The following is a 15,742-nucleotide window of genomic DNA, read 5'->3' as shown; positions in this document are numbered from 1 at the left end:
TTTGTAGTTTGTCTAATTCTAGTGCACATCCCAAAGTTTGTTAACAGCAGCAAAGTCTTGCATTTCAGAAGCTTGAACAGGACATTGTTTGGGTGTTTTTGTTTGCTGCAGTTTACTGATTCAGCTGTGATTTGTTTGTTAGTGGACTGAGATCAAACTGAAGCCGGGCCTACGCTCCCCTCACAGATGAAGATATAGCCCATCTACATTTAGCCCCTGCTTCATTCCTCGATTATGGTGAAATGGTCAGAGTCATGCTGGCAAATGATCAGCAAACAAAGCTGCAGCTTAATGCTTAATTAATTCAGTCAATCAGTCATTTTTATCATATGTGTGCAAGGCAGAGATTAAAATGCAACATCATTAACATTGTAGACAAGAACATAAACATTTATGTAGCACAACACCGTCCCTGAGCCTGCATACCTGGGATGTATGAGTGCAGGTTAAAATAGTGCAGTTTAAAATAGTAAAAACAATATTAATATTGTTGCTAAGGAGGACGCTATTGCCTCAACCAACATGGCTCACAGCAAAGTTACTTCTGTCAAATAGAAAACTAGAAGGTAACTGATTTTGAAACAGTTTTTTTGACAAAGCTAAATTGTTCTTATTGTCTTAATGAAATACATTGACACAAATTAACTATATTTATTATTATATTATGTAATTATGAGTTTTTAATATATTGTGTGTAGTGTTTGTGTCCTGTATTTTAAGGCTGTCTACAATTTTTATGTCATTTTGTTTTACTTGTTTTAATTTACAATACTTCTGTGACAAATAAACGCCACCATTATATTTTGATTAATTTATTTAGGCCATGTTTACATTCAGCTCTACTAAGGTGTGTGTTTATATAATTCATAGTACTTCTCTCTGACAAATTAACTTCATATTTCTTATAATTTGATTAGTTTATAGACGCTATGGAGTTGTACTAAAACAGAGTTGGATTAAATGAGAGACACAGTAGTGACTACATCCACCTTGAGAGGCTCCCAGAGGGACATTAACATCAGAGTCTGTCTGGACGCGACTCTGTGGTCAGACATTCTGCACACGTAGCATCTGATTTAATAAAGAAGCTACTAATGGTGACAGTGTTTTACAGGGACAATGTTTATGTCGACATTAGAGCACTTAATGGGTGTGACATCCACCACCTCGCGGTGCCCTTCCTGCTTCTGGAAGAGGCCTTATTCCTTAAAGTGGGACCCGAACAAGGCTTTTAGTGGATTAGAGGAGAAATATTTACAGCCTCACCTGTTTGACTCTGCACTTAATGACTCCAAAATCAAGGAGCAGCGTATTGAATATCCACCTCACAAGGTTTTTCTCAGTGATAAATTTCATTATGGAGGCAAAACAACCTTTTGGACAAATTGCTTTGTGTGATGAGTTACTTTTATTGTCGCACAGACTGTGACTCAGTCATATTTTCAGTTGGGGAGTCAGTCTGGTCCTTGGCGGATCAGAAGGAGGTCATCTGGGCATGTTTGTAATTTGTCTCGACTCAAGCTAACAATCTTAAATCGCTGTTATGGCAGGGGCGCTGGCAGTTATCCTAGAAAATGTATTATGGCTGCACACGGGACCAGCTGCTGTCCTGTCTACCATGTCTCCGTGGCAGTAATCGTTGGTGTACACAAACATGCAAGATTCATTAGTTACAAATTAAAATCAAAGATGTCTGTAACAACAAGACTAAGAGTCTGTAGCAATGCAAGAAGCTCTGTGAGGGTGTACACCATGCTGACATCAACACACTAAAGTATGAACAGTGACAATGCTATTATGCTCGTAGTGTAATGTTGATCACGTTCATCCAATGTATGAAATTAAGTTTTTGACTCACCGGCCAAGGGAGATGATGAATAAATCTGCACCCAAGCATATTTTTTTTCCAAAGACAAAATAATAAATTGCTTTTTTTGTGTCACGTTTCAGCACAGCGATGCAGTGTGTGTGTGTGTGTGTGTGTGTGTGTGTGTGTCTCTGGCTTTTATTGTGAAAGGTGAGAACAGAACTGAAGCTGTAATGCGCTGCTGTTGATGGTGTGGGAGGCTTTTAAGAGTTTGCCGTCTTTGTTCACACTGATCCTGTGTCATTATTTTATTACCTACATAATTATGGGTGTAACTCATAACCCTCGGCTATATATTACAGCTGATGACCCGTATGGTAAACAGTGCTGCAAAACTAGGAGTAATCAAAACGCTCAGTTTTGTGGCACGGCACAAGTAAAAACACATCTGTAGCTTGTATGCGTGTGAGGCTCTTTACAGCAATGGAGAGGCAGAGCAGCACGCCTGTAAATGACAACAAAATGCTGTAGAAACTTGGCAGTTTTTTTGGTACAAACATTTATCTGCAAGTGTGGTGGATAGTCTTCCTAGATTTACTTCCCAGATAGTGGAAAATCTACCCGCATTTAGCGCTAGTTACTGTTACTTTCGGACTGTTTTCATCATCTTAGTTTAGCATGTTAGCATGCTGATAATATGCTTACGACCACTAAATGCAAAGTGCAACCAAGACGGAGGGCAAAGTCATTCACTCTGACTCATCATTTTTTTGAGAAGCTGGCAACCAAATCTTGGCCTTTGATTGCCATAGTTGCAACCATTTTTTAACATATAAAAAAATAAGAGCAGCAAACAGCACAAACAAATGTGTACATTGATTTAACTGTTAAACAAAAACACATGAACTTGATATAGATAAGTAAGATATATAATAATGACTACAAAGAATTTTGTTTGGTTACTGTAATAAAGCTTTGAAACATTCTTTTATGTCACATTTTCATAATTAAACTGAGGTTTAACTTAACAGTGTCTTAATTACTCAAACTGTGAGGTGACTAAAATGGCGAACATATTTCCAGTTTTGGCAGCACTTCTAAGATTTAGCGTTGAACCCTAATAAATGAAGCTGCAATTCAAAACCATGAAACCCTCCCTGATATTTTGTATATTTGATGCATGTACAGAAGCTTTCAGATGAATATAAAGGGGCACACTGAGTCAATGCTGAGACAACATTGGCTGTTAATGATGTAGAGTGAGGTAATGATGTTAGATGTCTGCAGGGTTTTACTGGAAATGGATCTGTAATAACTTCAGATAATATTCTCAAGCTCTGGTTGTAAAGCTGACATAATAAAGTTTGGGTGCCGTCTGAGATGGTGCTCAAAGTGTTTATTTAGAGCCCGAGATGAAAATGTGAACTGTGCTGATGCATCCTTTATTCCATTCTTTTGGCTTTTTATCACCGTTCTTTCTCTATTAACACAAACACAATACACTCGTCTATTTCCTCTCTCCCTCTCATTACTGTCTTCTCCATCTAATTTATTCTTATTCACTCTCCGTCTCCCTCCAGCTTGCCAATATTCACACTGAGCGCTCTGCCTCCCCCTCTGTTGTAGCTCCCGCTCATTTATCTCACTTTCTGAGCTTTCTAGAGCCCGTTGTCCTGGGACGACGAGCGTTAGAGAAGTTGTCATAAACGGCTCCATGAAAGCACCTCCATATTTTCCCTCGGCGGCCCGCCCGTTGAGCGTTCCCCATCATCCGCCCAAAACACATTGCCTGTGTCGCTGTACGTCTTGTCAGAAGCCTAATGGTCCACGCTGTTTCTATCAATCTTCTGAGGTGAGAAAATGAAAAAGGGGCTGATTTCTGACTGAGGGAAGACGCGCTCTTGGGATACTTATCTCTTATTCACTGCCTCTATCGCATCTTCTCTTGCTTTCATTCATATTTGATTTCAGCATCTTATTTGATTTCTCATCTCCCCGTCCTATTTGTTCAAACTTGAATTTTCGATCTCTCTCCAACTATCTTTTTCCTCTCCTTTTCCCATCCAGTCATCCGGCTCACATCTCCTCCATGTCTTCAGCGCAGAGCCTCTGAACCTATCACAACCTGTATTTCCGAGATAACCAATTACATTCCTTCTCAATGTCCCAGAGAGCCAGTGACAACTCAAATTGCATTTCTGCACTGCTCCAAGTAAGTAATCATTCCAGTCTGGGTGCCGAGCATATAACCAATCAGAGGTGCAAGGCTGTATCCGTGGTAACCTGGATATATAACAACCTTTATGTAACTGGCAAAGGTCTAAATTTACCGAAGTACTGAGAATAACTGAGTGCAGTATTGACTGAAAGGTGAAGTAAGGGTCACTGATCTTTAATATTATTACTTTACTGTAGGTGTGTATTGATAGTGTGCAAGTAGAGCTGAAACAAGAGTCACTTAATCGATATGTCAATAAACAGAAAATCATGGCAACCATTTTAATAATTAACTTTTTTTCAACCATAGATGCCAAAAATTCACTGGTTCCTGCTTTTCAAATGTGAACGTTTGCTGGTTTTCTAACTCCACTATCAAGGTAAATTTAATCTCTTTTGGTTTCAGACTGTTAACTAAACAGAACATGTAATCCGAACACGTTAACTTGGGCTTTGGATTTGGGATGTCACCATTAATTGGTTAACCACAGAGAATATTTGACTGGTTCTGCATGTCAGTTTTCTTCAGTTTTTTGCACTGCCGCGTTAGCTAGCAGCACCGCTAATTCAGCGATTATTGCTTCTAGCACCACCCCGACCCACCAACAGTGTTGCTGTGGAAACACTGTGCCCACTCTCCTGGTTTACCCCAGGTTGCTTCAGTGAGTAAGCAACTTAATCTTAGGCCACTAACCCCCTTTAGCATTGAATACTGTTAGCTCTGTTAGTGCTGTTGGCAGTGTCAACGCGGCTGGTGGTGCTAACATAGTTAATGGTGTTAAAGGGGTTTGCAGCTCAAAATAAAGCTGCTCATTCACCGTGGCTACCTAGGAAAAGACTGGGGGGCTGCCACCATGTACTGCAGCAATGCCCTGCCGAATAAGCGACACCACTAGCTAACTCCCACCTGACCAAGTTGTGCACAGTGCAGACCGGACAAGGCCCACTTTAGCTAACCAGTGGAGTCCTGAGCGCTGTGTTTCCACATGTTAACGCAGTTGGCCAGCTGTCTGTCAGCAAAGCAAACAGAAAATAAAAGGCGAGACGTTTACAACACAAGGAATTAAAATTTCACTTTTCAAAATGGCTGGTGCCTTAAAATGTCGTACACGAGCTCACTGAGTCGTCATAGTTGACATAATCTTGTGTTTTTTGTTTTGTCTTAAAAAATGAACTGCTTAGTTGCCCGTTAATGAGTATCAGGCTATCGACAGCAAACTCAACTGAAACTAACATCCCTACTTTGGACTTTTTTCCATTGACTATTTTCTGATATTCTATAGACTAAACATTTTGTAATTAAAGATGACAGAAACTAGTAAATTCAAAATTTCCTAAATTCTTTTTATCTTGTACTGCTGTAACAGTGTGTAATGAAATTAAATATCATATTGTCAATGATTTATCTGATGCTAACAATATCCAAATAAAGTGTTGCATGCACAAACAAATGTGGTTGTTTTTGAATTCAGCACATGTTCAGTTACTGTGAAGATTTAGCTTACAGCATTTTGGAGCTATCTATATATATATATACTGCCCGCTTGTGGCTTTCCAAAAGGGAATATTATGATGGCATGAGACTGGTTCTTCAACTTCTATGATAGTGTAGAGCCGGCCAAATGTTCGTAAATGTCAGTGACATCTTAGGCACCAACATAGGTGTGGGCTTTCTCTTTCTGTAAATTATATTATTCAGGCTTTCGCCGACCCTGAGCTGAGCTCTGTCAGGTTTTCATTAAGACTTTGGGTACTTCGTTTTTTTGTGGGTGCAGATTCTTAATTTCTGTCTTTTTTATATGAAGTTGCATTATGTATTATTCTGTATTTCCTGTTATTTACTATATTTATTGTATTTTTGTACATAGCCTTTAGTCTGTTTTTATTGAGTGTGCTATGGACCTTACCCTACCTATTTGTCCTTCATAAAATTATTGTTATTATTATAGTTAACCAAATAATCCAGAAAAACTTCAGCAGATTAATCAGGAATTAAAATAATCATCTGCTAACTGTGAATACAAACAGACACAGGAATGGAGTGAAGGGGCAGGACTCACGTAGGCTTCGTAGTCACAGGACTGAAAGATGAGTTTCTCGGGGTGATGCTGCCAGTACTGCACTGGAGTGGACGAGGTGGCCTCGTTGGGCGGACGCAACGTGATCGGCTCGCACCACTCGCCTGCCTGAAACAACAACCAATAACATGTTAGGACACAAACTGGATCACACAAGATTACAAGATGGGGCAAGAAATGGAGGCTTGTGCAGTGTGTTCCATGTTGACATAACTCTGGCCTGATAAATGCGTGTAAGTTCATAATGGAACATCTTTCCTGACTGAACATGAACATGCCTTCAAAGGGACACGCTTCAGAGAGGAACATCCAAGAGGAAATTAAACTTGGATGAATTATGCTCTGCGTCTAAATGTTCTTTAGCTCAGTTTAAGACTCTCTGCTGCTGCTCGCCACTTTTTCACCCAGTGAGCTTTCACCTTTAAACAAAGGAAATACCTAAATCCTATCTGCATACTTCTCAAATGTCTGCGGATAACAATTAAGTTTATGGACTTTCATTCTTTGGTAAATGAAACCAGATGGTTTTCTTGTGTGAGGACATATGTACACATCCTGCGCCAAAGATTGTATGTTTATGTGTCTATCCATGTCTGATTGCTTGTGTGTGTAATCCCCGTCAGAATGGTGGTGGGGCCGTGTGGAGGTGAGATCTTGTAATCAGATGCAAAGATATTGGATAAACAGCCCGGGGATAAGCCTTTAGAAACAGGAATTTGCCAAATCTACAATAAACTCCACCAGCTTAACCATATTACATGTTTTTTCCCCACACTTTGGCCCAGCTAACAGATTCAGCTGGGAACATTTAGTCAGTAAAAGTTTCTAATGTGCGACCATGAGGACCACAAAATGTGTTGCACTTTTCCTTAGGTTTTGCTTTTTGAACACAAGGTGAGAGAAGAGCCAGAAACATCTGTGAGGTAACCAATCATAGAAATGTGGAGTCTGTCAGATAAAATAAATAATATGACAGAGTAGAGAGGTGAGGTCCCTTTCCTTCCAGTGGACCAAGATAGGACCTTATATCTGAAGAGAATAAAAAAGTACGGTAGTCAACAGCAAGAGAATACTTTTTTCATCCTGTTTGTATTGTGCCACAAATTACAAATGATGTCAATTTAAAAAAATATTTTTCTTGATGTGCAAAATAATTTTTTAAATTACAAATGATGTCAATTTAAAAAATTGTTTTGCACGTCAAGAAAGTTGCAGTTTGTATTTAAACTATTTAAGTATAATTGTGAAATGACATAATTAGAAAGTGCAATTAAGTTGCATAAATACCTTAATTAATTGTTGAAGCTATGATACCTGTGTATTTTGTACCAGGATCAACGATTAGTCAATTAATAGTTCCAAAGAAAATTAATCGCTAACTGTCAGGGTTCCCACACAATTATATGGACAAAATTACAAAAAATTTCCATGACTTTACAAGGACCTTTTTTTCCATGCGTTTTTCTAACATCAGATTCAAACCCAACTTCAGCTGGCATACATGAAGAGAGAGACATAACGCGAGGAGAAAATAAAGAAAGGTATGAGATGGTAAACAAAACATAGATGCTCATTACATTATGTTAACGACTACAGAAATTAAATATAAATATGATACATTCGGTGGAAGGTTATCCATGGAAGATTACTACAGCAATTTCATATACACAACATACGTCCATGATTTTTCCACAACTTTAAAATAATTTTTACAAGTTCCATGACTTTTCCAGGCCTAGAAAACATGATTGTGAAATTCCAGGTTTCCGTGACAGTGGAAATTGAATTCTTTTGATAATCGATTATTTGTCATTTTCAAGCAAAAATAACAAACATTTGCTCACCCTGCCTTTTAAAATGTGACCTTTTTTTTTGCCATTTATTTTTGATAGAAAATGAGAAGTCTTTGGGTTTTGGACTGTTGGTGTGAAGACGTCACTTTTGGCTCTGGTAAATTGTTATGACCATTTTTAACTATTTTTGGACATTTTATAGACTAAAGGATTAATAGATCAATCATGAAAATAATAGGCAGATTAATGGATAATGAAAATAATTGTTAGTTGCAGCTCTACACCTCTTACTCTCTTACTTGTTCTTTTGCTTGCCAGCTGATAAAAAGACCAGAAGTCACTCGATAAAACACATCAGTTAAGGTTAAGTTGCATTAGCGTGTGAAACAAAGTTAGCTTGTGTTGGTGACATATATTGTGTGAGTTCACTGAGTGGTTTCACACAAAACTAAGAGGTACTACAACAAACCTACAATAAATTGTGACTTTACTGACTTCAAAATGATGCTTTAAATTAACAAACATGTTAATCATAGAGTTGTTTCAATGCCAGTATTAGTATTGGAGGTGCCTCTGAAACTGCACCAGATGCTGGATCTGGTATTGGCAGGTATGCAAGTCTATATACCAACCTTAATAACCTTTAAAGTGGTTTCACACCCAGATAAAACTGCAGTTTTTCTGAAGTCTATTCTTCTTTGCTGCTCTAAAAGACAGATTAGATTTTGCTAAATAGTTACTTTAGCCATTAGCAAAATGTCAGCACCACTTTAGGGTTTAAATCATGAGCCAGACCATACAACGATAGTCATCATTTGGCACCATGCAGGGCTAGTAGCATACAGCTATTTATTTACTTATGTCTTACGTAATGGTATCTTATCTGTACTCGGTATCTCCTTATTAGAAATTATTATTATTAAATTATTAAAATTATAAAGTATTGGAATCATTATTGGGAAGGGGGAAAAAAATATGGGAACATTTTTAGTTAAGTCATGGCACAATTCAAACGGGATAATGAAAAAAAAATAACCTATTGATTTCTGGATGTTGACTTCCTCAAGGTCCCACGGGGGCACTGTAAAGGGAGGGAAGTCGCCTCTCTATAAAGACATTTCCTCTTCTCTAATAGTTATCCTTCTATCTGACAACGCTGACTCATCGGTGCCACCTCAGAGGGTTGTTTCTGGAAAGGGGGAAACACTGTGATGCACACACACTTGAGAGCTTCAGCAGGGTAACCATAACTGTGTCTGCATTGATATGCTCTGTGATTCACACGGAGACACAAAAAGACCCTAATCACACTGAATCAAAACACAGCTGCTGCCTCTGGTGTGTGCACACGTGTAAGTGTGTGTGTCACTGTGCTGCTGCTGATTGGAATTCATACAGTTGTAATTTTGCGTTTGGATGGGAATAAAAGTTGGCGTGTTTCTTCTAAAAAAAAAAAAAAAAGTATTTTGTTTATACAGGACTATTACATCTTTTTTGAGATAAACACTGATTTCGTAAAGCGGTAGATTACGCCTGATTGCATTTGTAAGCATGCCAAAATAACTGTTGCACCCCGCCCACTGGTTTGTGGTTTGCATATTTTATCATTTTACAGCACAAAGTTTCAGGCATAAATTTCATGTTTCCTTAATTGTACAATTTATATGAGCTCTAAACTGCAGAGACGGCAGCTGGTGTCAGATGGTCTGCCTGCTGCACATTATTAATGGTGTCTTTTCAACAAGCAAACAGGCAGATAAAACACTTTCGGCTCGCATCTTGTTGCTATTAGGGACCAGCATTTAATTACTGAGATACTTCACTTCTGATTAAGGTACATACAGCCATCCTGATTAGAAATGTGATGCTGCCTGAAAGCTATTAGCTTATTATTGCTTTGAATTTGTGAAATTACAGGATACAACTTTAAAATATCACTGACATCAGGTTTTAATGTATATATTTGTTATTATTTGTTCACAGCAAGAAGAAGACTCACAAGAACAGTATTAAATGACTCTCTAAATCTTTAAAATGCCTCAGTAATTTCCTAAAAGAGATGGTCACTGTAGTTTTAAGCAAATAATTCTAAATTGGTGGAAACAGTGCAATTCCTTGGGGACTATTTTCAGCTGCGGAGTGATACACATTTGGTGCTCCAGTGCAACAGTGTGGCTAATAGATGAGGGTCTTTTTGATGTGGTCAGTAAGAAAAATATAGAACATCACCAAACCCATTCTTTAAGCATTTAGGCGGCCAACATTGTCTCTGACTATGACCATTCATAATACTCTCCTCCCTCTCTCCCCCTCCCTGCCTCCATTCATCCCTTCATCCTGTCCTCCCTTCCTCACCATGCTGACTTGGGCCATCTGTCGCTCCAGCTTGGATCGCGGCACGTCGTCGAAGTAGTTGTCATTGCTGCGCTGCCTGCGCCGGGCGTCCGCCTGCATGATGAGGTGCTGCACGTCTAGAGATCCGCCCGGGACCCCCGCCGTGTACGCTGCCTGGCCGACCGACGGGCTGAGCTGGGGAGGAGTGTGGTTCCCGCCGGGCTCCTGGGACAGAATGGGTGGTGGTGGTGGTGGTGGTGGAATTGGAAGAGCGGAGAGAAGCAAGAGAAGGTTCATTCATCATTTCATAATGTGCTGTGTCACTGCTGCAAGTACAATAAGTAGGGCAATTGCATTCACTGTGCGCTGTCACATTTTATTTTTCAGTTACAGTGTTGCCATGCTGCTGAGTGTGAGTATCTAAAAGCGCTTTGTAAAATCAGGGACGGAGACACTCTCCTGCCACTGGAAGGTCTCAGCTGGACTATCGGAGTGGCCTTAAAGGGACAGTTCAGCTCAAAATCAAAAACATATTTTTCCTTTTACCTGTAGTGCTGTATATTTATCTAGATTGTTTTGGTGTGAGTTGCTGAGTGTTGGAGATATCAGCCATAGAGACGTCTGCCTTGACATTCACAGTCAGAGCCCCAAAAACATGCGTTTGAAAAACTAAACAACAATGTGTCTTACGAGAAATCACGACCCGGTTGCTCAAGATAATCCACAGACCTTGTTGTGAGCAGTTTCATGTAGGGACTATTTTTTTTTTCACCAAACTACACCTGCCAACTGAGTCACCGTGCAGAAGTGCATCTAGCTAACATTACAGCTCAGCCAAGGAGGACGCCATTAAAGTTTACGTCAGGAGGACATCCAGGAGTAGCTTCCTTCTGCAAGGTGATACTGTTGTCCGGTTTAGTTCAGTAGAAAGAAAATAGTTCCTACATGAAACTACTCACAACAAGGTCTTTAGATTATCTTGAGTAACCAGGTCATGATATCTGGAAAGAGACATTGCTGTTGAGTTTTTTAAATGTATATTTTAGCATTTTGATTACTTCAAGTGGAGTGAAATCTAGTTCCATTATACTGGAGAGAAGGCAGACATCTCTACAACTGTCCCTTTAAGCACTGAAGCCCTGCCTGGTCACTGTCTCTTTAAGTGGCTCGATTAAAAGTGGAAAATGATGTTCATGTTCGAGGCTTTCAGCACCGAGCAGAAACTAAAATTCCCAAAAGAATTCTAAACTTTTCTACACTTTACGGTGTAATGGTGTTACACAGTAGAAGGTCAGCCATTTCTCCTGAGAGGTTATTCACTCTCAGTTGATTACATATGAGAAGAGCCTCAATGGACGAGGCCTTTTTCTGGTGATTATACTAATGCTTTTTTTCCAAGCTGTGGAAGCTGAAGTGTGATTACTTTTCCTCTGAGTTTTCATCCTGAGCCGTGTTTTGTTCATTCACCCCATTTGTCCTAATGCAGCCAGCTGACAGCCAGTGTTCGTACTGTGTTACTGAGTAAACACAGCTCTCTGCTCACACACTGGAACATTTTATCCTGTATTGAGCCATAAACAGTGTAAACTTGATTTATTTTATTTTTTTCAATTACAAGCCAGTAGCACCTCTTTTCTTGAATAGAGGTAAATCGGGGCTGAAACCACTCGTCAATTAATCGCTCAAGAGAATTTAGAATAAATCAGAGATGCCAAACTTTTGCTTTTTCTTGCTTCTCAAATGTGGCTTTTGTCTTCTGTCTTTTTCTTGTAGTATTTTCTGACATTTTATTGACTGCTTTCATTTTTTTTTACCCCACTGACTTTTTGTTTTCACATTTTTCTGAGGCTCCGTAAATAACTGCAGTCCTCAGATGGACACGCTGCGACACAGTGGACAGTTTGGGCTGTGTAAAGGTACAGAGAGGAGCTGAATTGACCAGGCCGACACATTCAGCCTCCTCTCAAAGGGCCTCCCTTGGCTCAACAGCACAAAGAGCAAGAGACTATTATAAAGACATTAGAGCGTAGCCCCGATGGGAGAGGAAAAGCCAGTTCCTTGTGATTAGTATCCAGGACAAGCCGGCAGGGAGGAAACTGCAGCGGGTCGGCCATTTTGTGCCTGCCTGAGAGATTTGGGTAATCAGTTGGGTGGTAACAGCCGCAGTGGGGAGGCTGTAGCTTTCTCTGAGAAACACAATGCCATCTGGGAAGGGACTAGTGCTTTCTCTTCTCAGAAGTCTAGTGAATTCATAAAAATGTGAGTCCACATAGGTTTGGATACTGTTGAAGGTTTTTATGGTTCATATAACGTACTGTGTGCTCGCTGAGACTCACTCACCCTTAGGGAGATGGCCCGCGGAGGTTTCTGTGGGGTGTCTTCGTGTAGCCGGTCCCCCAATGAGGCGAGGATCCGTTTTCTGTGTCCGATAAGACTGATCTTCAATACCTGAATGAACACACAGATATTTTGACATAAGGTTATATGACGGCCCACATTAAATTAATCATTTATCACACGAAAATGCAGAACATTTACTTGTTTCAATTTCAGAAACAGTTTTGGCAAATCTTGAAACTGTAATGGACATCTCACTTCTTCTGACGTTTTTAGACATTGATTATTGATAAATCAAATCCTCAGTTGCGGCTCTACGCTTCGGCACAGACGGAGTTAAGGTTTCTAGATTTTGTGTTCTTTGCAAACACACAAGCAATGCTGGGTCAAAAGTCACTGCGCTGGCAAAAAAATGACGACTCTCCCTGATATTTGCATAATTTAAAACAGCTTTTAAACGGAGTGAGAGTTCAAAGACGTTCAGACTGGATAATAACAAGATTATATCAGCATCTGTGGGAAAAAAACCTGCTTAAGAGGTAACAGATTATCATCATCACGAGCCTCAAATGGAGGATAATACTGCTATTCAGAGAACAGTTTCACAGAAAGAAACACCAGCACTCAGGGAAGTGCTAATGAGTGCATAATGACACAAAATGCCCCTGAGCATGAGCATACATCATGTCATTATTATTATTACATAACCAAAATAGCTCGGACGGCTGTGTTCAAGCTGTTGGTTGTGCTGTTACATGAACAAGATCATACAGTGTATACCATGCCTACTAACCAACAGCAAGTATGAAGTATCCTGCAGGGTTTGACATGAACTGCAGCCTGTAACCACAAAGAGTTACTCTGCTATCGCCTTTAGGTGGCTACCTGGGGCCACTAAGTTTTATCAGGTCTCTCTAAGTTTGGAATAAGTCTGCTTGCATGCCGCATCTTGTGGTTCAACATTCTACCTAAACAGCAGACAGCACTTGTTGCCAGGTAGATGGGTAGACGATAGAAGGAAGTGGGTATGCTCTCTGTATATTTTAATGGCTGACTGATAGGTAAGTATACTGTAAATGACTACAAAAAGAGGTGCGTATATCCTCCACTACACCGCTGGGGCTACTGAAGTATGGGTTTACTAAGCCTACTCAAACTGCTTAAACCATCCTTACAAAAGAACCAGAAACACAAAGAGGAGGACTATGAAAAAAGAAACAGCAGACAACATTTAGGAGTGCATGAAAGTAGGTCTTTAAGCAGACAGAATATGACACATCTAAGGATGTAATGTATGTGGTGCCAGTTTCATTAACTTGCAAGCCTGTTTTTCATTGGAAATGATGCCTCTGGGAAAACTACATCACAATTCATGGGAAAATGCTGGGAGGGATTCTGTTAATGTCTTTTTTTTTTTTTTTTGAGGTGTCATAGTTAAGGAAGGCTTTTTTCCTGTAAGGTTTTTACATAAGGTTATATATGGGCCACCAAATGATGTTGTTGTTGCTTCACCAACAGATTTTGGTGCTTGGTGGCCTCTGTGACCAGTGCCCTAATATTAGTGTCTGTCATTGTCCTTTATGAGACTCATACACAGAGAAAAATGGAAAGACTGTTTAAATTAATTGGTTCTCCAGTAGTTTAATTCACTGCAGTTTTCTTTTCTTTCAGTGAAATTACTTAGAAATAACATCTAAAGCAGGAAAGTATCAGCATCAATTTGAAATGTAGACTTGGGACTTGGAGTTAGTCACAAAAATAAGGACTTGATGCCTGTCATTACTTGAGACTTCAAAGCAAAAACAAAAAGCAGTACTGAAGTTTTTGACCTGGTAAAATCCTGTAACATTTAAAATGACTAAGACAGTGCCAGTCAAACCACTTTAGTATTTAATTATTAGGCTTAAGGATTAAGAGGACTTGGTCTCAGCTGTCTTAAAAAAAAACCTTTTAACATAATTTCAAAAACAAAATGTCGTTCTTTTAATTATAAGAATATAAACCTGAATGGATTTATGGCCTGGGCACACCAGAACAGTGTGGTGACACAACTTTTAGTCTGTTTTAGTGTGCACTTTCTCATCTTAATCAATATCCCAACATAATCAGGACAGCAAAATACAGCTCCTACTGTACGTCTGTGTTTACACATCTCACATGATCTCTTTCCAGACAATCATGCTCAGTGTAGACTGTGGTGAAAGTGACTCACAAGCACGGCCGTTGTTTAAACGTTCTCCTGAAGAGATTTGCTGTGTTCCATTCAAGTTGTTTTTAATGCACCAGTAAGCGCAGTTATTTATTGTCTTAGTTTATGGCCATAACTGCTTTCATTCAGATTATGAACAGGCTTGTAGTTGTGCTGTCTTGTAATTTAATTTTGTCATAGAAGGCTATCACAAAAATTGTCAGACTGCTGGACTTAGGGACTCAGTCGCGCCTATTTGCTCTCGTGGTTATGACTCGCATAGCAGCATTGAATCAGAAAGTCAGACTGGACTTGGACTTGCCCAAAGTAAAGTTCTGGCAGAAGTTTGGCATTTTGCTTACTTGCTTCTTGCCTAATGTTAGATGTGGGATTGATACCACTCTGACGCCAGGCTTACCTTAGCGTAGCTTAGCATGAACACTTTCCAAAAGTTTGAAAATACACTACACACCACCTTTAAAACTCTAACTATTAACATGTTGTATCTCCTTTTTTTTTTTTTGGTATCTGTACGCAAACATACTTGTAAGAAACACAAGTTGAACTTCAGGGAGTGTCGGGCTAGCTGTGTCCCACTGCCACCACTCTTAATTTCACACAGGCATGACAGTGATATTCATCTGCTCATCTGAATCTCGTCAAAAATGCTAACAAGTGTCTCTGTCAAAATCTCAAACTATTACTTTAAAAGAGCTCTGGGATTAATGCACTACAAATAAAAGACCCCCAAATCCCCACACAGACCAAATCAGATTTTCAGGTTCTTTGTGAGGGCACCATCTGATAAAACATTGTTACTGATAACTGAGTTTTTGCACTGACAGCCATGAAATGTAAATTCCACATTATCAGATTGTGGCAAATTTGGAATAGTCTATTGATTTTCCCCAGGCGCTCATTACACAGACACAAACTGAGACAAAACACACATACACACACACTTGGACTCCAATGAAAGCCTTCATTC

The 15,742-nt window shown here is 39.5% G+C and overlaps 1 protein-coding gene across 6 annotated transcripts in view; it reads right to left on the bottom strand.

Annotated features, from left to right (window-relative positions):
* The window catches only part of anks1b (ankyrin repeat and sterile alpha motif domain containing 1B), a 355,962-nt gene that overhangs the window by 15,705 nt on the left and 324,515 nt on the right, over positions 1 to 15,742 (bottom strand). For all 6 annotated transcript variants that reach the window (XM_033615279.2, XM_033615280.2, XM_078165475.1 and 3 more), the window contains 3 exons: positions 12,570 to 12,677; positions 10,251 to 10,454; positions 6,085 to 6,210 (listed from right to left, as the gene is read on the bottom strand). In XM_033615279.2, the coding sequence (XP_033471170.1) occupies positions 6,085 to 6,210; positions 10,251 to 10,454; positions 12,570 to 12,677 (438 nt within the window). The remainder of the gene's footprint in view (positions 1 to 6,084; positions 6,211 to 10,250; positions 10,455 to 12,569; positions 12,678 to 15,742) is intronic.

The sequence above is a fragment of the Epinephelus lanceolatus genome, chromosome 23 (assembly GCF_041903045.1).
Source record: "Epinephelus lanceolatus isolate andai-2023 chromosome 23, ASM4190304v1, whole genome shotgun sequence".
NCBI lineage: Eukaryota > Metazoa > Chordata > Actinopteri > Perciformes > Serranidae > Epinephelus > Epinephelus lanceolatus.
This window is presented reverse-complemented; position numbering and strand designations above follow the sequence as displayed.